This window comes from Polistes dominula, unplaced genomic scaffold (assembly GCF_049000335.1).
Source record: "Polistes dominula isolate Pdom_NZ unplaced genomic scaffold, Pdom_raw_medaka contig_21, whole genome shotgun sequence".
NCBI classification, from domain to species: domain Eukaryota; kingdom Metazoa; phylum Arthropoda; class Insecta; order Hymenoptera; family Vespidae; genus Polistes; species Polistes dominula.
In genome coordinates this window covers 2,536,211-2,558,182 of record NW_028301061.1, presented here as the reverse complement: position 1 = coordinate 2,558,182, position 21,972 = coordinate 2,536,211, and the positions used below count along the sequence as shown (strand labels likewise).

Below are 21,972 nucleotides of genomic sequence, written 5' to 3'. Positions count from 1 at the left end.
TACTCGGCCCGGTGCGACAACAACCTTTGAAGGTTTAGGACTTTCATTCACTCGTATCTTCTTTTTTTCCCCGAATAGGATAGATTGTCCTTACCTATTCCGTTCGATTTTCTAAGTTTAGGTTAGGCACGAGTAAGAAGAAGAAGAAGTAGTAGTAGTAGTAGAAGTAGAAGAAGAAGAACAACATCAAAACCAGACCCAATACAAACCGTAAGGCCCTTAGGACCCATCCAACCAACCGAACGTATATAATTCGATTCACAGATGCCTTATTTCTAACCGCGTGAGTATCCTTTGTCGCAAGGACTCTCATCTTTAAGAGATATATACGTGCCATGAGTAAAAGCATGAACGCGTAGAATAAGAAATTCTAGTTGGCTGGATGGTTGAAGATGGATGGGTAGATGGATGGATGGGGTAGGGAGGGGATCATGATCATCATCATTCCTTTTGTGCATGTCTCCTGTTTCTTTCTAGTTCGTTCCTAAGCTTCTGCTTTCTTCTTTTTTTTTTTTTTGCTTTTTTTCCTATTCTGTACACTCTACTTTCTTTATCTGTGTATTTCTTTTTTCGTTCATATACTCGTTTTGTGTGTGTGTGTGTGTGTGCGTCTAAGTTTCAATACCTTTGTCTTTATCTTCTCTTAATCCGTTAGTTTCTACGCATTAAATCTTAGTCCCTTATTCTTACCCTTTTTCGTTACTTCCCTTTCATTACTTCGAAGTTTCCTTGATAGATCCTGAGGTGTCTTGTCAAGGGAATCGAAGGAATAGGACAATACCAACCAACCAACGTTGACTTAGCTTTTCTGATCATCTATTAACAAGAAAGAGGGAAGGGAATAGTAGAAGAAGAAGAGAGGAAAAGAGAAGGGCCCTCTTTTTGCACCATGGACTTTTCCACTTCCATGATTCGATTCGATCCGATTCCATTCGATTTCGAGGACTACTCGACTCATACGTCCACTCGAGATTTCTCTTCCCGATAGTTTCTATTCGAGCATGGAATATCGATGAGCCTTAGAAGTTTCTTTCCCTTCGTACGTCCCTTTTTTTTTCTTTTTTCTTTTTCCTTGCCTTTTATTTGTCTTTACCTTTTCTTTTTCTTTTTTTTTTTTGAAAAGTCGTTCATTTTTTTTTTTGAAGTAATATTAAAGATAAGCATATTTGGAGGTTATGTGTGTACTTTTTTGTGTATCTTTGATTATAAGATAAATATTAGATTATTATTGGATTTTATTTTAATACTAATTGACAATAATACTATTATTAGTTTTTTTTTTTTTTTTTTTAGAATTTTATTTACAATACTTTGACACAAATGACGATTATAATCGTCATTGTTTGAGCAGGTTCAAAAACAATTTTATTGTACGAACATTAAACAGATAAATTATAATATTAATCAAAAATAATAATTAAAATGTTTATCAAATTTTATTAAAAATATTCTAACAGAAATGACGTCATTGTTTTATCTGGGTTGTTTCAACACGTTTGAAAAATAAAAGAAAAGGTTTCAATAATGGTGAACATTGTTTGAACGGTAAAAAGAATTTTGTGGTAGGTCAAACAAGGTTTAACCTTTAGCGATAATCATCCAATCTTCCATGATGACTTTTCTTGTCTATTTTGGTCTTCTTTTCTTTCTATTTCACACTTTGTTTCAACAAGCTAAGTCGATAACTTTGAAGAGGCTAGTAGAATAAGATTCGAATTGCACGATACCACCAACCCCATGCCAGTTCTATTCGATTCTTTCTATTTTTATTTTTATCTTTTATCGTTCTAGAAACCAAGGAACATTTTCTTTTCCATTTTACGTACTGGTAAACATTGCTTAGAACAATGGGAATGAATGAAATTTCATTGCATGGAAAAAAGTATCTCTGATAGAAAAATCCTTTTTGAATTGGTTGTAAAATCAAAATTTATTCGTGAAACACCAATCGATGATTATATTTTCATTTTTTTTTTTTTTTTATTTGTATCAAACAAAAAAATATAGAAATTTTATTAAATTTTTCCTATTTTTATAAATAAAAAAACAAATCCCAATTGTATATTAAATAATATTATTGATTTATATATTTTATTTGTTCTAGACAACCTTATAAAATTAAAATTACAATTACAATATTTTTAAAAAGGAACACTTTAATTATAATTCCCCAAAAACTTTTTACAAAAAAAAACTTATACTTACTTACAAAAACATATAATATAATATTAAAACGTTTAATCAACTAAACAACAACCCCCTCAATTTCGTATAAATCAAATAGTTAAGAAAAAAATAAAACACACACACACACAATAAACTCAGTCAATCCAATTAAAATTAATTAATATTTAAATCTCATCCATCGATACATCAGAAAATTAAATCCCCCAAATTAAATCCCCCAATAAGAATCGAATAATATTATTTCTGCTTCTTCGCCCTTTCTTCCCCCAATTCGTGTTTCAAAGTATACCCTTCAAACGAGCCACCAATTGGAATAAAAAGAAGAAAAGAATTAAAAAAAAAAAAAAAAAAAAAAAACAGGGAGAAGGATGCAAGACGAAGAATAACAAGAATAAGAAAAAGAAGAAGAAGAAGAAGAAGAAGATGGTAGGGTGGTTTGAGAAAATGGTGGGTATACGAATGGCTAAAAATGAGTGGTGGGTGGGACAGAGGAGGGGAGGAAACGAAGAAGAACGATTAGACGAGATTGAGAAAGTCTTTTGTCCTTCGTACGAGACGAAACTTCTTTTTTTCTCTCTCTCTACCATTTTATTCTATTATTTCGTCTCTTCCTTTCTTTTCATACACCCCCTCCCATCCCAACCCCCTGTTTCTTCGTACACCCGCCCACCCTTTATCCTTTACTTATACTATTTCCTTCTTCATTCTTTCTCATTTTGGATCACCTCCTGTTGCGCCCTTTATCACGTAATGTCTTCCATCGGAAAGAAGAAGGGCAGTTCGTTATAGGGTTGAGAGTAAAGAAAAAGAAAAAAAAAATAGAAAGATACGAAAGGATCCGCTTCATTGGTTCCTACTCTAAGTACAAGAAGAAACTGCTCGAATTTCCTACCAAAAACCGTTTCCTTTTAACCCTCACCCTCCCCTCACCTAACCCCTCGTCAACCCCAAAGTTTATCCCCACTCCTATCCCTACCTATTGCTTCTTAATCTTTTCTCTATCTTTATTTCTCTCATCAACCCTTTTAGTCTTTTTTTATATTTCTTTTCACGTTTCTTAGCGATACAATGCTTGACCCTGAGCAACGAATGGAAATGGGTGAACTATGGGTTAGGAGATTAGTTTTAGATTATTATTGAATTTTATACTTATTAGTTTGCTTTTTATTTAATTGGTTGTATTGATGAAAATTTTGTTAGTTTTTTTTTTTTAATGATTATATATGTTTTTTTAGTCGTTTAGTTTATAGGACTTTAATGATGGGAAAAGATGTGTGTCGTATATTAAAAATTAAAACCCAATTGTTAAATATTATTTAAATTGTTTTCCAAAGTATTTGATCAAAAATATTAACATTTAATTCTATTTACTATATCTTTATACATAAAAATTTAGTGTCACATTGTTTGTTTCTAACAAACTTCGAAATTACTGAACCAATTTTAATGAAAATTGTTTTTATTTTGTATATTTTTTTTTTTAACTTAAGATATAGAATAGTTTATATCCTGATTATTTTTATTTTTTATTGCTAATTTAAGGATTTCTTATTTAAAGGTTATCTAGGTCTTTAGGTACTGTAAGTTTTCGATAGATGGCGCTGTACTACAATTCAGTTATTTCGACATATTCACGTCGTACTTTTTTCTCAGAGTTACATATCACATAACTAACCTTGCTTTTTTTTACTCTAAATTGTTTAGAATGATATTAAATCAACATTTTATAACAAAGAGCACCATATATATATATATATATATTTTAATTATTGTACCATTAGTTTAACATTTTTCTATTATATCATTTGAATAAATCATTCTTTTTTTATAATGTAAAATGTATTATCTTCATTTATCTTAAATACAATTAAAAATAAAAATTACTTTCGCAATTATTAGAACAAAACATTCTTCTACCCTGTAAATAATTATGATCTATTTATTGTATTATTACATCGTACAAAAAAATGATAGAAACATTTAATAACCTGAACACAAATGTATTAATACTTGTATGTAAAGAAGATTTATACATGAAAGGACATTTAAAAGAAACATTTAAATGTTTCGAACATCGAAACGAATGGGGTTGGGAAAAAATAAAGAAGATACAGATTAGTATAATGTGCATATCCAAGAGCAAGCCAAGAAGGAGAAAGAAGGGAAGTTAAGGGGGGATAAAGGAGGGGAGGGCGAGGTTAGAAAAAAAGTAAGCCACTTGAAAAAGGTTCTTCTCAGACGTTTTTCCACACGCGAGGCGTGTCTAATCGAAAGATCGGCTCAACCCCTTTCTTTCCCCCTTCTTCTGTCCCCCCTTGGCCCTTATTTCTCCCTTCTTCGGTATATGAACGCGACTTGGACCCACCTGTCCAGGATTACGTAGAAACTATTGTGCAAAGTCTTAAAGAAGAAAATGCCTGTTTCTTTCTATCTATCTTTGTATATATATGTACATGTGTATGTGTGGATGTGTGTAGATGTATATATATATATATATACCTCTCTCTTTTGATCTCGTTTTTTTTTTTTTCTAAAAGGATTGCAATAGAATGTAGCAAAGGAATTGGATTGATATTTCCAAGCGACCTCGTTTTTTGTTTTTTTTTTCATCTTTTTTACTTAACTCCTTTTTTGTGTTTGTATGTGCGTGTGTGAATTTGTTTTTATTTCACCCTTCTATGTTGGGTATAAGATATATGTGAGAGACCCAATTTGTGTGAGTTAGTTTCTTAGAGTTCAATAAATAATTCAATAATCCTTCTAACTTTATTTATTTTTATATTTGATTTTATTTTATTGAAGATGTTTAAGTAATTTATTGGAAATATTTTGTATTGATCATCTTTAATGCATCTTTAAAGTAACCTTGACCTTAGTTTTAAAGTAGAATGAAATATTTGGGAATTTTGTACATGTTTTAATTAATAATTTATTTTGTATTCTAAAATCATCAAATATTGGAAAGATTTTGTTTAAATTTAATACTAAATTTTTTGAATTAATATACTATTCATTTTTTGACCCTTTCTCCTACTTCAGTGCCTTTTTGGAAGTATATAAATTAATTTTCAAATGTAATAAACAATTTTCATAAACTTTACACATTTCTGAGATTCGTACGTTTATATTTTATTTAATAAACTTATTATAAATAATAATCCAAGAAAATTTGTTCAAATGAAAGAGTAAAAAGATTTAAAATGATGGAGAAGCAACTCTATGTCAAAAGTTAACCGATATTTATCGCAGGATTTTGTTAAATAAAGGGGGAAAAAACTAAGGATATGGTCGGATTTGTTTTAAGAAATTGGTGAGGGTTCAAAATGGGAGGAGGGTCTACAGGATACAAGAAAGTATAGTCAAAAATAAGAAGGGAGAAATTTTACGATGTTAAGGGAAAACGTCTTATGTCAGTTTAAAACTGATTACTGCAATAAAAGTAACAATAAAAATAATAATAATAATAATAATAAAAATATAATTACCAGGAAAGTTCTGACTATTTTTTAGAATAAAACAAAAGTAATAAATTTTTATATGACTAGCATTGATTAATATTTGTTAAATAATATAATTATTACTTGATGATAATTTGTATATTACATTTTCAAAAAATATTTTACATCCGTAGAGACCAAAAATTGAATCGGTGTTTGACAGAACTGACAGAACTTTCCTATAAATCTAATATTATACAAATAACAATAATACAAATAAAAAGAAATGATTTAAAAAAAAATATATATTATCATTGATATAATTTTTTAAAAAAAAAGTAAAAAGTTAGGGGATGATATATTAAAGGGGGTTGAAACTAACAAATCTATCTTTTTTTTTTTTTTGTCATTTTTTTGTTTTTTGTTTAATTTGAAGATCTTGAAAGATGAAATCTAAAAGAAAAATTGGTTTGATTGTTTGTTTGCAGGGTGTTTATTGGACAATTCGGCACCACGGGGCCCGCCCGATGTGCCACCCCGTAATCCTACAATGAGCCGTCTTAACGGAAGACTGCCAGGAAGTCACGCAGCAAGCGATCACGAACGCGATCCTGATCTCGAACCATCCTGTCTCGTACGCACCCCATCCGGTAACTTCTACAATGTACCAAGTAAGTCCTTATTCTTATTCTTCATCCTCTTCTCCATTTGCTAAAAGATCTTCGTTAAATCTGATTTATCGGTCGACAGATTTTTACGAAGGAAGAAAAAAAAAAATAAAGGGGAGTAGGGAAAAAAAGATTGAACAATAAGAAAAAAAGAAAGAAAAGAAAAATAATATATTAAAGAAATTAAAGGAGAGATAGATAATGAAACAGGGGGGAGGGGAGGGGGGGAAAGGCCCAACGATCGAAAACGTGGGAAAGGATTTATGTCTTTTCGATCTTTTGTCTGGTTTTGCCTTATTAACGTCTTTTGCTGTTTTTTTTTTTTTTATCGTTTTGTGCATTTGTTCAAGGTTCGTAATTGGTTGTACAAAATTGTTTCATATATTTTTGTTTTTTCAATCCCAACATTGGGTTAAGGGTTAAAGTAATTGTTAAAGCAATTTGTAACACAAATTAAGTTCGTAGAGTATTTCTGAAAACATTCATACCTTCTTGATTTTTTAATTTTATTTTGTTTTTTTAATTTGCTTTATTTTTTCAGTCCAAATATTGGGTTAAGGGTTAAAGTAATTGTTAAAGCAATATAAAATATACTTTAATATAATATAAATATAATATAATAAACAGTAAAATATTATACTTTTAATATCATAAAAAATATAATATAATAAACAGTAATAAATTATACTTTTAATATAATAAAAAATATAATATAATAAACGCTAAAATATTATACTTTTAATATAATAAAAAATATAATATAATAAACAGTAAAATATTATACTTTTAATATCATAAAAAATATAATATAATAAACAGTAAAATATTATACTTTTAATATAATATATATATACCTCTATTACATTATGTAATAAGTTTCATTAACTTAATCCTTGCAAATTGATCTTTCATTATTATCTTTCAATTCCAACTTTATAAAACCAACTAATTTACACTTTAAACGTTTCTACATTTATAACCATCATCTAATAATCATTATGGGATTTAAATAATATTTGCTAGTATATTGTATCAGTATCATCAACTTAATCGTTGCAAATTGATCTTCCATTATTATCTTTCAAACCCAACTAATGTGTGTGTGTGTGTGTGTGTATACCTAAAATTTAATTAATATTACTAGCAACTAAAAGAAATATATTAAAAACATATGATTATAAATATTATAATAAATCAGAATAAAAACAGAAAGGTCTTACATTAGTTGAGTGAGAAAGAGGTTGTTTAAATGAATTGAAATTAAAAAAAAAAAAATTGAATCCTTTTAAAATCTCGACTTAAAACGAATCGAAAAAACTTGTTTTTCGTATTTTTCACCGAATAAACGAACTCGTGTGTTTGTGTGTCTCGTCTACGATAAAGTTTCGTTGCTGGATGAGAGTAAAAGATGGTAGATGAAAGAAGGAGGGTTTTTTTTTTTGAGGAGAAAAGGAAAGGGTGGGTTTTCTAAAAGATCAAAAGTAACTCCTATCTCGGCAGGCCTTTCCTCGGACTTTACGAAAAGTATATATGAGTACATCTCTATAAGTTAACTTCGATTTTCTCCCTTCACCACCTTTACCCTTCCCCCATCCCCTCCCTACCTCCCTTTCTCCAACCAAAGAAGTCAAACATTTAAAGACTACTAACTTCAGTTGATAAAGTAAAAGAAGTAAATGGTATAGATAAAGATGGATAAAGTAAGCGAGTCTAATATTTGACGATGGAAAATTGAGAAAGAAAAAAAACTCACAAATAGTAGTTTTTTTTTTTTTTTTTTTTTTTAGAATATGGTTTGAAAATGATTTTGATAGTGCGAGCTTTGAAGTATAATTATGTGGGTATTTAAAGTATATAAAACAAAGTATGATATAATATGTAAAATAAATAAATATAAAAGGTAATATAATATATATATATATAAAGTAATTGATATAAAATAAAACATATGTAGTATAATATAAAATAATATAAAATAAAATAAAATATAAAATCATATAAAATAATATAAAATAATATAAAATAAAATATAATAAAATAAAATAAAAATAATATAAAATAAAATAATATAAAATAATATATAAAAATAATAAAACAAAGTAGGATATAATATATAAAATAAAAAAATAAAACATAACATAATATAAAATAATAATATAAAAGATAACACATACATATGTAAAATAAAATTTGATTATAATGAATTACCAAATATCACAATAAAAATTTCCACTAGAAATATAATAAAAATGAAAAAGAGTAATACAATTATTCATTAATAATGAATTTAAACAATATTTGATGAAAATATGAGAATGTATAGTAATCAATGAATACTTTATTATCTTTTATCTCTCACTCAAATTCATTCTCCTACTTTTAAACAAACATACACATTCTCTTTCTCTTTTTTTTCTCTTTTTTGTCTGCTTCCTATTTTATCTACCAAGCAGAACCTTTAAAGACCTTCGGGAAGGCCTCGAAAGTACCTGAAAACTCTTGGAGATTTTCTTCTAAACTTTTCTAACTTGCCTGTTTGTTGAGATACCAACTACCATCTCATTCTCTGTCTCTCTCTCTCTCACACACACACACACACACACACACACACACACAGACAGACACTCTATTTTTCTTTTTTTCTTTTTAACTATCTTTCTTTTTCTCTCTCTTATTTATTTATTTATTTTTTTTTTTTTTAATCTTTCTATCCTACTCTCTCTGTCTCACTTTGTTTCATTATTCATTTAATCCGTTTAAAAACAATTCAACTTTTTTTCATTTTATTCGACACCAACGAACTCAACGATGCAATAATTTTCATTGAAAAACAAAACAAAAAACATCGTCCACATAAAATAGAGGCAACATTAAAATCTAAATTCATCCTAATCTTATTTTAATTCATATCAATTTTATTATATTATTTTTATTTATTATAATGCACACAATTATGAATTTATACTTCAAATCCCCCAAAAAAGTATCCTAAAATTTATTCAATTCAAAGTATAATATTTAAAAAATCAATCCCCCACCCCGCAATCGAGACTACCCTCACATTTGAACATAACATAACAAAAAAAAAAAAAAAAGAAATGAAAAGAATAGTAAATCAAAATAAAAAAGGGAACTTGCACAAATATCGAGTGGTTAACTCGATGAAATATTCTCTTGAAAAATCTTTCTAAGGTTAACAACAGTGAAATGTGAAAACTCGTTTTCTTACCCTAAGCATACCGAACATGAAAAGGTACAACAAGTAGATACCTAGAGGGGATGGTTCTCTTTAGTTAAGAACTCTCCTCTTCATTTCTTTTCTGTTTTCTTAGGAATAAAGATTTTAAGAAGAAAAAATATTGTGTACGTTTGAAATCTATTCCAGGCGCCAGAATTGTTCATTTTTTTTTTTTTTCAACAAAAATTTTTATATCTATTGATTTCTCTTATATACTTGGATGTGTATGTAGGTGTAAGTATGTGTATGTATGTATATGTCTTCTAAAGTAAACTCAAAGCATTATAAGTTAGTGTTGGGATCCTAAATGGGGTGTCCTTTCTCAAGGCGGAGACAGGAATGACAGAACATCGAAAGCTGTTTCACCGAGACCTTGATTTATGATCTTAAAACTTATTGACTCAAGGTTATGACACTGTCCAACACGCTTATGACCTTTTATAATATAATACTGAAAAATCTTTATTCGTTTACAGTTGACTACACCTCTATTATAACTCATACCACATACATTAGTATACTTTTAGATTCGATGATATTACTATTATTCGCAAGATTTTCTTCTATACCTTTTTCTAAAGCTCCCTGTCTTCCTATTATATTTTGTATTCAATGTGTACATGTGTCTGTGTATGTGTATATATATTTAGAACAGTAAGTTGTCGATAAATCGTCTAATAGTTGATACTAAACATAAATTGAGACATGTATCACCATCATAGTATTTGTCATACAAAGTTCTTAGAATTTCATGCGTGTGAACATTTTTTATATCATTTAAATATTGTAATTAATATTGTTAAATGTCATGAGAACCATCACATATTGAATACATGTGTATTTAATATCAAAAAGACATTGAATCTCTTTTTAATTTTTTATTTCAATATTTGGTGCTACTAGGGTTAGGTCTACCAGAAAATTTTGTTCATTTTTTAAAATAAAGTAAAATAATACATTATTTCTAATTTGAATAATTAATTAATTTAATTACTTTTGAACTCTTGCCAACATGGTGGCAATTTATAATTCCATTTTAAGAAATGGGGCTTTACCCCTAGTGACGAAAAATTGAACTAATGTTTGTTTGAACGGACAGAATTTTCCTTTAGATCTAATATTTTAAATTTATTATTATTTTATTTTAATGTTGATATTACACGCAAATTAGGTCAAATTGAAGCTGCATTATTTGCAAGTTTGGACAAATTGCAAAATTACAACTATCCAAATATTTGTAATAAAAAAAAAAAATTCCCAACAAATTTAACTAAATCTCATGAAGAATATTTTTCATAATAAATTCTTAGAAATTTCTTCTTGCGTGTGAAGAACCCATTGAACCCATTGGAAGGTAATAATTAAAAAATCACGGTTGTCCAGTAAATTTGAAGTCAAAAAATTTGAACGAAACTTTTAGAAATAATAATCGGTCGTTCGCAGGTAGCACAAATTAGGTTATAAATCATGGTGAAAATAAATGGCACGTTATTTTGTCCAGTAGGAGGAGTAGGAGGAAGGAGGAAGGGTGTGTTCCCTTTAATTTGATTTCGTGCGCAGCTTTTAAACGTCGAGAAAAAGAGTTAGATTGTTCAGTTTTTAGTTAGGGTTATAGTTGAAAATGGGTATAATCATGGGATATCTGCTTAAATGCTATAATCGTTAGACAATCGTTCAGGTACCGCGTGCTGCTTCTTAACACCTACAATTAACGGCAGGGGGCCAGGATATGCGAAGAAGGGCCCTTACCTTCCCACGCCTTTTAGTTTTAAAAAACACACGTCATTGACTTTGTAAATTTGCTGAAGAAAATAAAAATATTTTTTTCTTTTGCAACAATAAATAAAAATAAAACAAAAACAATATTATTATAACCAAATCTTTATGCAAATTTTCATAATATTATTTTAATATTTTCAAATTAAGTAAAATTACAAAATTATATGTAGAAAAGTTACAAAAATATATATATTTAGAGTATTAATAATTTAATTTAATACATTAAATGAATAAAAAAATATATACTGTAGCTCATGTGAGCCAAAATATGGCGTTGTCGTATAGATAAAGGTTAGGTTATGTTCAAATGTTTGGCGCCAGTCATCGAAATCTATGACCAACATATGGCGCTACACTTACCTGTATCTCTTTTTTTTCTTTTTTTTTTTTTTAAATTAAATTATTATTTTATAAATAAATTAACGTAATAAAAACATATCTGTATGTGAATGCAACGTTGTGTGAAAATTTCAAGACAAGTATAAGGATACAAGACAAGATAAAGTACTTTTAAACATTAAAGGTTAGAAATAAATGAAATCTACATTTTAATATATATAGATAGACTATAAATAATTTAATTCAATAAATTTAATAAATTAAATGTCAACCTTCACATAAGTTTGGTGATAAATTTTGATATTTTGACGATACTAATGTTTTAGATCGTTTCAATTGATAGTAACACAATCATAATAATTAAGAAAATAAAAAAATACGATGGGGTGGGAAAGGGGAAGGAGAAATATCATGAAAAGGTGAAATGCAGTTTCGCAGCCACACGAAAGCCCCCGTATGTTAATCTGAGAAACATTAAACTGTAATCAATTTGAGACCGTTACTTCGTTTGAGTATTAACGAAGTCGGCAGGTAATTAATCATTCGAAGAAGGGGAGAGTAGGAAAGAGTGATAGGGAACAAAGAGAAAGTATAGGGGTGCTTGAAAAGAAGATATATCCACCGTCGAGTAATTTAAAGGGTAGGAGGGGGGGAGTGGAGGATATTTCGTACTGAAAAAAGGGGTTATTTTAAAAATATAGTGTACAAGAAAATACAAAAGTTTCATTAGGTTTAATAATATTATCCACACTGTAAATTCGTTGTTTTAACAGGTACAATAATTATTTGCAAAATTGTATGAAGTTTGTTCAATAAAAATGTGTTCTTTTAATTTTTTGTAATTTTTAAAATATAAAATATAAGAAAAATATAAAATATAAAAAATATTATTTAAAATTTTGAAAAAAAAAATATAATAACTTTATGAACAACTAGTTTTTATTTTCTATTATAAATAAAATCGTGTTGGATATAGTTTCAAGGAATAAAATTTTTTTGCTACATTGAAAGAATATTATTTGAACTTTGATATTTTCAATCTGTTTCTCAAGAAAACTGGTAAACTAGCACTAACTACATATATGGGTAATAAAAATCAACGTAGAAACGATTAAACGCCTTAAAAAGAAATCAAAAGTTAGTAAGAGAGAGAAAGAGAGAGAGAGAGAGAGAGAGAGAGAGAGAAGAAGTCTGATCAGAATTTTAATTTCTTCGTGTCATTGACATTTTTCTGCATTCTTTTATCCTTTTTCTTCTATTTCTTCCACAGTGACGTCTAATAATTTTTCTTAACCCCCTTTTTTAAACACAATTTCCTTTCCAATTTTATTTCCCATCGAGCTTATATTTTATTTTATAAATTATTTATAATTAAAATTGTTGTTAAATTAGAGTAAAATATTGTCCTCATAAGAATAATAATAACAGTTCAAAAGAATATCAAACAATTAAAAAGAAAAATCTAAATTCTCGAATTAAATTAAAGATTAAATTTTAGTGTCACCAACTTGTTACATAACCTACAATTTTTTTATTAAGTAAATACAAGATTTGTATTATTTATATTTTTCTTTGAACACCCTATAGCCTTGTTAACGATATTATCCCATAAAAATTCAAATGAAATTAATGATAGATACAATAAAAAAATTCTCAAATTAAATTAAACATTGTATCTTACAATTAATGTTACAAACTCATAACATAATCTACAATTTTTTCAATAATTTTAAATAAAAATTTTTGTTTCTATTTTTTTTTTTAAACACCTTATAGTCTTATTAACGATATTATCCTATAAACATTCAAATGAAATTAATGAAAGATACAATAAAAAATTCTCAAATAAAATGAAACATTGTATTTTAGTGTCAAACACTTTCATTTCATTACTTACAATGTTTACAGTAAATAAATACAAACCCCACCCCCACCCCTTCTCTTTTATATTTTTTGTTTCTCCCTTTTTCTTTATATTCTTTGAACACCCTGCGGTTTTGTCAACGATGTGTCTTCCCTTGAAATTTAAACCAAAACCACGGTGAATCATGTACTTATCGATTCAACGACCGCTTCTTTAATTTTCTTTCTCTCTTTCTCTCTCATACACACTCACACACATACACTTTCCCTTTTTCTCTCTCTCTCTCTCTCTCTCTCTCTCTGTCTCTCTCTCTCTGTCTGTCTCTCTCTCTCTCTCTCTGTCTCTCTTTCTCTTATATTCTACGCGTGCACATCGATGTTTTCGAACGAAAGAAAAGACGTCGTGCGTCTGGCATCATAAAGACTTATTTATCCGGTTAAAAGAGAAAATAGTATGGTTACAAATAGCATTGTGTAGAAATCCTCTAAACGAGCAACATCAATCATTAGAAAATTATTTTCAATTTCTACTCTCGATAATACAATACGAAACAAAAGTTTATTATATTAAATGATTATTAATGATCAATTGGAAAACGATTGACGACCCCATTTTTTATTTTTTTATTTTTTTTATTAAATTGTAGAAAAATTTAATATATTATCTTTCTTTTTAATGCAGTATAAAGGGTTGCCTATCTTTTGGCGCAAAAATATAAACATAACATATTAAACATTTTTAACATATGATAATTAATGATAAATTGTTATTCTACATTTATTAATATATTTAAACATAATTTTTGAGAATTCAATTTTTTAATTAAATTATATGAAAATTTAGTAATGTATATAATATATTATTTTTTATTTTAAATGTAGTATACAAGGTTTTGACTATTTTCTTTAAAATATTAAACAGTTTTAACTATGCTAATCAATTTTTTTTTTTTATTGTATATGGATAATTAATTATAAATTATAATTCTACATTTATTAATATATTTGAACACAATTTTTGAGAACTCATTTTTTAATTAAATTATATAAAAATTTAATATTATATATATATATATAATATATTATTTTTGTTTCTAAATGCAGTATAAAAGGTTGCATATCTTCTCTAAAATATTAAACATTTTTAATCATGCTAATTTTGCTTTGTTACTATATATAATAATTAATAATAAATTGTTATTCTATTATACATTTATAATTATATATTTTTAAATGTAATTATTATTTTTATTTATTATATTAATTAATTTATTAACAAACGTTTATTTTCTTGTTGTTTCAGAGATACCGAAGAATGAATATAATAATAAGAATCAATCGACAGGGAATAGTCCAATAAAAGTTGAACTACAAAACAACATGGACAGGTAAAAACTTATATCTTTATCTTGTTTAAATAATAAATTTATCAATTTATTAATAACAATAATAATAATAATAATAATATTACAATATTTCTAATCATAAGTGTATATCAAAGAAACAAATCGAATGAACGAAATGAAACAATCTAAATTAATAATTTATAATTTAATTTGAAAAAGAAAATGTTTATAAATTTTCGAATTAATAGTTAAAAAATTAATAAACAATCATTAATAAATATTAAATCGATAATGGTTTAATCATAAATAGTTTTAGCTTTAGTTAGCTTTATTTAATGAATAATTAAAGCATTAATAGTTTTCAATGTGTAGCTAATATTAATATTATTTTATTATATAATAATATTATAAATTATATTATTAAATTTTTATTTTTTTTCTTTTTTTTTTAATGAAAAAACAAAATAAAAATGTATAATATGTTACCAAAAAAAGAAAAAAATCAAAAGTTTAAATAACTCTACTTATAACTCGATTTAATATATTAAAAATGTTATAATAAATAATAAATAAAAATTATTCAAAATACGATATATGAAAGAAAATTTCCAAGAAGAATTTTCAAGAAATGAGAAAATATTGTTAACTGAAAAAAAAAATTATAAAAGCGTGCCATAAGATTAAGGACTATCGGAACGAATGAACCGTAACGATACAAAGTATCCTTGCTTTCTTCTCATACCTATATATACATACATATATATATATATATATATATATATATATATATATATATTTCTTTTTTCCTTCTTCTTTTCCCCTTCTTCGTACAGAAGCAAAATTTGACAGTGTCGTGAATCATCCATACAAACGAGTAACACAAGCACAATGATTCGATGTTAGAACGAAAATTCACGTCTCTTATACGTCCGTGTGTCGTGTTATTTGAAAAATAAAATCAAATAAAATAAAAAACGAGAAAAAGTAAGAAAGAAAATAAAAGAGGAATGGTAAGGTAAGGTGAGGAAAGGTTGGGAAGGAGGGGAAAGGTGAAGAACAACTTTCTTAGCCGTGAAAAATCATAACGAATCCTTACGGATGTTCTTTTATTATTTTTATACGCACGGTCGTCACGGATCCTTGAATTAGATGGATGGACTGTAACGAAATGATTATTTTCTTTCATTTTCTTGTGAAAAAAAAAAAATAATAATAATAATAATAATCCTCGAGTTTATAAACTTAAAAAGGTAACTTTTGCATATGCACGAACAAAAATAACGAACTATTATTATATTTTTTCGCATCGGTTATGAATAGAAGAATAAGAAAGAAGAAGGTAAAAGGGGAAAAGAAAAAATAGAAATACCTCCCCAAGGTATTGCTGTCAATTTTTACAAATGATCGGAATGATCGATCCGCCCTTTTTTATTTTTTTTTTATTTCCTTGTCTCTTCTTTCTTTTTCTTTTTTTTTTTTTTTTTTTTTCTATTTCTGTTGGACACGTATTTTTGATAGCTAAACAATCGAAGAATACAATTCTTTTACTACGATCTATATTCCCATGATAATTTCATATTTTTCTTATTCTATTTTAAGTCAAACAACTAAATTATTGATACAATAAAATATACATATATATATTTTCCTTTGTATATTCCTGTTGGACACGTATTTTTGATATTTTGATAGGTGTACAATCAAAGAATACAATTCTTTTACCACAATCTATATTCCCATGATAATTTTATATTTTTCATATTCTATTTTCAATCAAACAACTAAATGATTGATACAATAAAATATATACATATATATATGGAAATAAAAAAGGGTTGAACTTCGTCCTTCTTGTCGTATTGCCTTCTCTTTTTTTTTTTCTTTTTGAAGTTAGAAAGATAAACTTTGACGCGATGGAATAAAATAAAACCGAAAGAAAGAAAGAAAAAAAAGATTGATCGAGGATTATTTATTCCTATTTACCTTTTTCTGCATCTTCTTTATTTTTTTTTCTTCAACTTTCTTTACTTCTTTTTCTTCAAATAACAAGATAAATTCTTATCCAAGAAATATAAAAAAAAAATACTGAATCGATAATGTATTTCTATACAACTTAAATGTTTCCCTTCAACGAGGTATAAAAGTTCAATTTTGGTTAACCAAAATACAAAAAAGAAATATCCCCAAAAAAATAAGAAATAAAGAAGAAAATGGTGTAATGTATAGTTGTATAAGTTAAGAAAAGGAAAGGGTGTTAAAAGGAAGACACAAGATGCACATTCTCAAAGAAGAAGAAGAAGGTAAAGGGTTTCTCGTTGTTGTTTCCTACACTACACCCTTCGCTTTTCTTCGTTTTCCATTATACAACGTTTGGAAGGAAAACAAACAAAGTACTACTATAATATATATATATACACTACCTTTTCGCGAATCTATGGGAAACCGTGCACCTGTCTTTCTCTCTTTAAATATTTTCATTAACCATTTGTGAGTTACACGAAAGATCTTCTTTGCGGTAATAATATATGTTTTTCACTTAAGAGTTAAATATACGACCCTTTAAAAAAAAATACAATGTTAAGTTAAGACCAACCGAATAGAATAAAAATACTAGAACCTTTCTAAAACCATCTCCCCTTCCTTACTCCTTCTATCCACCCTTTTAACCATTTACTTACTCATTTATTCACTTATTCATTCATTCATTCATTCACTCATTTATTCCTATCTCTCATTTCGTTTATTTCTCTCTGTAAATTCTTCCTTCTTCCTTTCATCCCTTTATTCTCCTTCTTCTCCTTTCTAACAAACCCCTTCCATCCATCCACCAACCTCATCTGTCCTTGTTACTTCTCCTATCTCTGTCTGTCTTTAATTCTTGTTGCTCTTTCGTTTCTAAAGCATCATTAATAGTACTTATATGGAGAATATAATATTTGGAGAACGTACTCAATGTTAATAATACGATATTTCACCAATTAAATCGAGTCTATCGTGAAACTGAGCAATTTCGTAATTCGAAGTTTGTTGCCAAAGAGATAATATACTTATATGTTTGTATATATGTGTATAAGGATTTTTATTTCAGTGTATGAATGTTTCAATTTATCATATATGTATATTAATATATACAGGGTGATTCACCTGCTTCAATAGCTCCGAAAGTATAATTGCACCTGAAAAGTGAATTAAAACAAAGCTGCTTAAAAAATTCAGAACTACAATTTAACATTAATATTTTTCTACTAAGTTGAGTTATTTTTGAGATTAATTGATTAACTTGGTTTTTTTAAATACAATGTTATATTTTAATACTTATTTTCGGATAACGGCTCTCAAGACAAATATATACTACATATGTGTGTTTTAAAATGAAACAAAAAATACAAATTTCAATTCTTTGATTTACAGAGTACCTTTACCTTACGGTCACGCCCCATCGATGATCCCGATGAGGAGACAAAGCATTAGATGCCATTTCCGCAAGGGAGTTGATTGGTGTAGCTGGAAACTATTTGCCATAATTTCAGTTACGCTAACCTTTTGTCTGATAGCAGCCCTAGTATTTGTCGCAGGTTTGTTTCATAATTGAATTTAGATTATTTTGAAAAAAAAAAAAAGAAAAAATATATTCTAATCACAACATTTCAAACATCTTGTTATTTTTGATTAACATCAAAAATTCCAGCCCCTTATAAATCGTGATTTTGTTTTCATCGTCATCAATAAAAACAAAAACAAAAGAAATCTAAACAATAATATGAAAAATAATGAAACACAATTAATATTTAAATATAATTTACAGCCTCGTATGTAGTAACCTGTCCTTATCAAAGAACACAACCGTGCGCAGTGTTAATCGGTGACAACATAGATGCTAAATCAGTGACGAACGAGTCTAACAAAACATCAACGTCTACGACATCGACGTCATCACAATCCGGTAGTGGTAGAACGAGACAACAAACATCACCAGGAGGTAATACCAATCCCTGGAATAATATATTAAATCGTTTTGTGTATTCACGTAAACGTAGAAACGTTGAATTTAATAATCAGCATGCAAGAAGTAGTTTGTTATCCTCCAACACGTCTTCCTCGATTGCCAATCCTTTAAATTCTTCCAATTTAATACAAATGGAAGAATCCGGGGTAGCATCTAGCACCACCACCACCACCAACACATCATTCACCAATGTATTGCATGAAAATAATAATAATAATCAGGATATGGTTGTGCATGAAACGGATTACTCAAAAGTATCTAACCTCAAAAATGAAAAATCGAACGATCATTTGGGAATCCTTGAAAATACACAGTTATATACAACTGTGATTCCTGATGGAACAATTGTCACTGACGACTTGTCATCATTCGATATTGTTGCTGCTAATCATTCGCATAACTATACCACAAATGTTAATAACGAATTAGTAACCGCTAAATCTACGGTGTCTACCGATTCTGATTCTTCTTATTCTTCTTCCACTATATCTGAAAAATCTTCCTTATCACAAATCGAAGGAAAAGATTTAAACGATGAATCTTATTCAATTTCACCTAAGCAGAATGATGAAACGAATAACAACGAGAACAATACGAGTATTGAAAATAATCAAGAAGATTTTCTACAAGTACCACCGATAATACATGAAAATGTAATATCAATGAACGTTGAAAATTTGTTGGACGATAATATGGTATCTGTAATGTTAGAAAATAGTACTGTAATGTTTAAGGGTAAGGTAGATTCAAGTATTGGCAGTAGTACTATACTTTCTGACACCGTTGCTACCCCAGGAAATCGATCGTCTAAAGTAAATAGCTTTAGCACGGATATGGGCAACGATCTTGAAGAATACGTAGGTGTTGAAAGTAGTAGTAGTGCTTCTCTAGAGTTATCTACTACTACTACTACTATTACTCCTAGTAGTATCATAGATATAGAAGAAGAAAACGAGAACGGCACAGAAACGTCCTCGATTCGAGCCAACGATTTTAATTGGAACGAGACGAGTACTACTACTATTAAAGAAGAAGAAGAAGAAGCAGAAGAAGAAGAAGAAGTAACAGAAAAAAATACAAAAAATGAGATCACTCTAATCGATCGAACTAACGAACGTGAGAATAGTTCGATTGTATTAAAACCTCATTCATTGTTTATGGAAATGAATAAAAATAATTTTAACGAATCTGATGATAATAATAATAATAATAATAATAATCAAGAAAAAGAACATCCTAATGTTTCCAGCGTTGTTAAAGAGACACGAGAATTGTTTCATGAAGATTCATCGTCATCCTCATCTTCATCGTCATATTCTTCCTCCGAATTTATTGAAAGTCCTGTTGAACCGATCAAAGAAAAATCTGAAGAACTTCAACGTGATTATCCGATACCGATTTATACTTACGGACAAGATGAGGTTGAGATAGTTAAATTAAATCAAAATTCTAAACCCGATAACAATATTAAAAATACAAAAACAATGTACAAATCAATAGACAACGTCGATAGGACAACTGACATATTAAATAACGAAGTAAGAACATTGAACAAGGGTCATCATCGATCATTGGATCGTCAGAAGGATGATCTACAAATTATCATGCGTGAGGGTAGCGATGAAGAATTTTTGCGCAAATTTGAGGAACAATTTTACAAAGAGGAATCATCTGAAATAACTGAACAAGATAAATCTAAAGAACAAGAACAACAGGTTCATGAAGAAGTAAAAAGAAAAGAAGATAACAATAATAATAAGATGCATGAAAATTCGCATGATTCATCAAACAATGCTTTCAATTCGAACACAAAGCTTCCGATAGTTCAGCACGTGCAGATAATCGAAGTACCGGTTGAACGCGATCATCGTTCATCGTCATCATCATCGTCATCCTCATCATCATCGTCATCGAACCATCGAGTACTCGTAAACGTGACCATAGCAAACGGAGACTCATCATCGGGTGCTTCTCAACCTCTCTACGTGCTTTCGGTTTCCGTGCCAATGGAAATCGAACCTGAAAATCATTCGGTAAATGTTAACCAAGTTAAAAAAACATCACCGATCAACTCACAAACTGATAATAACAATAACAATAATAATAATAATAATAACAAAATAATAGAAAATATCGTTAACGTTGTCGAACCAATCAACATTGTTCATCTACCACCCCCACCACAACCGCCAACATCACCCCCACCACCAATTTGGGGTGGCGGTGAATGTGAATGTTCTTGTCCTTGCATGGACTCATCGTCTGACGAATGGGACAATTTTTCAGCCATCGACGATACTAATCTCATCTTCGAGCAGGATTTTGATCAACGGGAGAAAAAGGACAATTCCAGTTCAAACGATGTTACATCCAATAATGATAATGATATCAAAAATGATTGGGTGGAGATGAATAATGAAAGGATTGACAATTTGACGACACGTTTTAAAGAAACTACTGTAGATAGTACAACCATAAGTTTAGAAGATTATTATACAGAGGAGGACACGGAATCTACGAGCGAGTCCTCCTCAACTTCAGAACCAGAAACAACTAGCAACGATGTTGTCACGTGTTCTACAACCACTACACTACCCCCAGAGCCTATTATATTAATTCTAGAAGGTGAGGCCCCGTTTACTTTCTTCCTTTCTTTTTTTCTTTCTTTCTCTTTCTCTACTCTATCTCTCTTTCTATCTTTTTATCTTTTTATCTTTCTTTTATTTTTCAAATTCTTATCTTTTCTATCGCTAATGCTTTAGCTTGTTTTTTGCTTATCCTAAACACGTAGTAGTATTACCAACAAGTATTTGTAACTGTATAGTTGTATGGTTATGGGGTTTTTTTGTTTTTTTTTTTTTTTTTTTTTTTCCATAGTAGATCCGTAGTTAAATATTTAGAATACCTGTTTTAATATGCATGGTGTGATTTCTGTGTGTGTGTGTGTGTGATTTCAGTGTTTTTTTTTTAATAATATCTTTGTAATAACTGTTAGAATTAGAACAAATCATTTTATAGGTTTTTAAATATGTGTCAAACATTTTTGATATCAACGATTCCAACAGTGTGACAAACAATTGAAATGAAAAAAAAAAACAAATTGAAAAGG

At 28.4% G+C, this 21,972-nt stretch overlaps 1 protein-coding gene across 1 annotated transcript in view; it reads left to right on the top strand.

Moving 5' to 3' along the window:
- The window catches only part of Ten-m (teneurin transmembrane protein Ten-m), a 66,366-nt gene that overhangs the window by 21,790 nt on the left and 22,604 nt on the right, over positions 1 to 21,972 (top strand). The window contains 4 exon segments of the mRNA XM_089176147.1: positions 6,113 to 6,295; positions 14,815 to 14,899; positions 18,269 to 18,432; positions 18,663 to 21,488. Of these exon segments, the coding sequence (XP_089032273.1) occupies positions 6,113 to 6,295; positions 14,815 to 14,899; positions 18,269 to 18,432; positions 18,663 to 21,488 (3,258 nt within the window).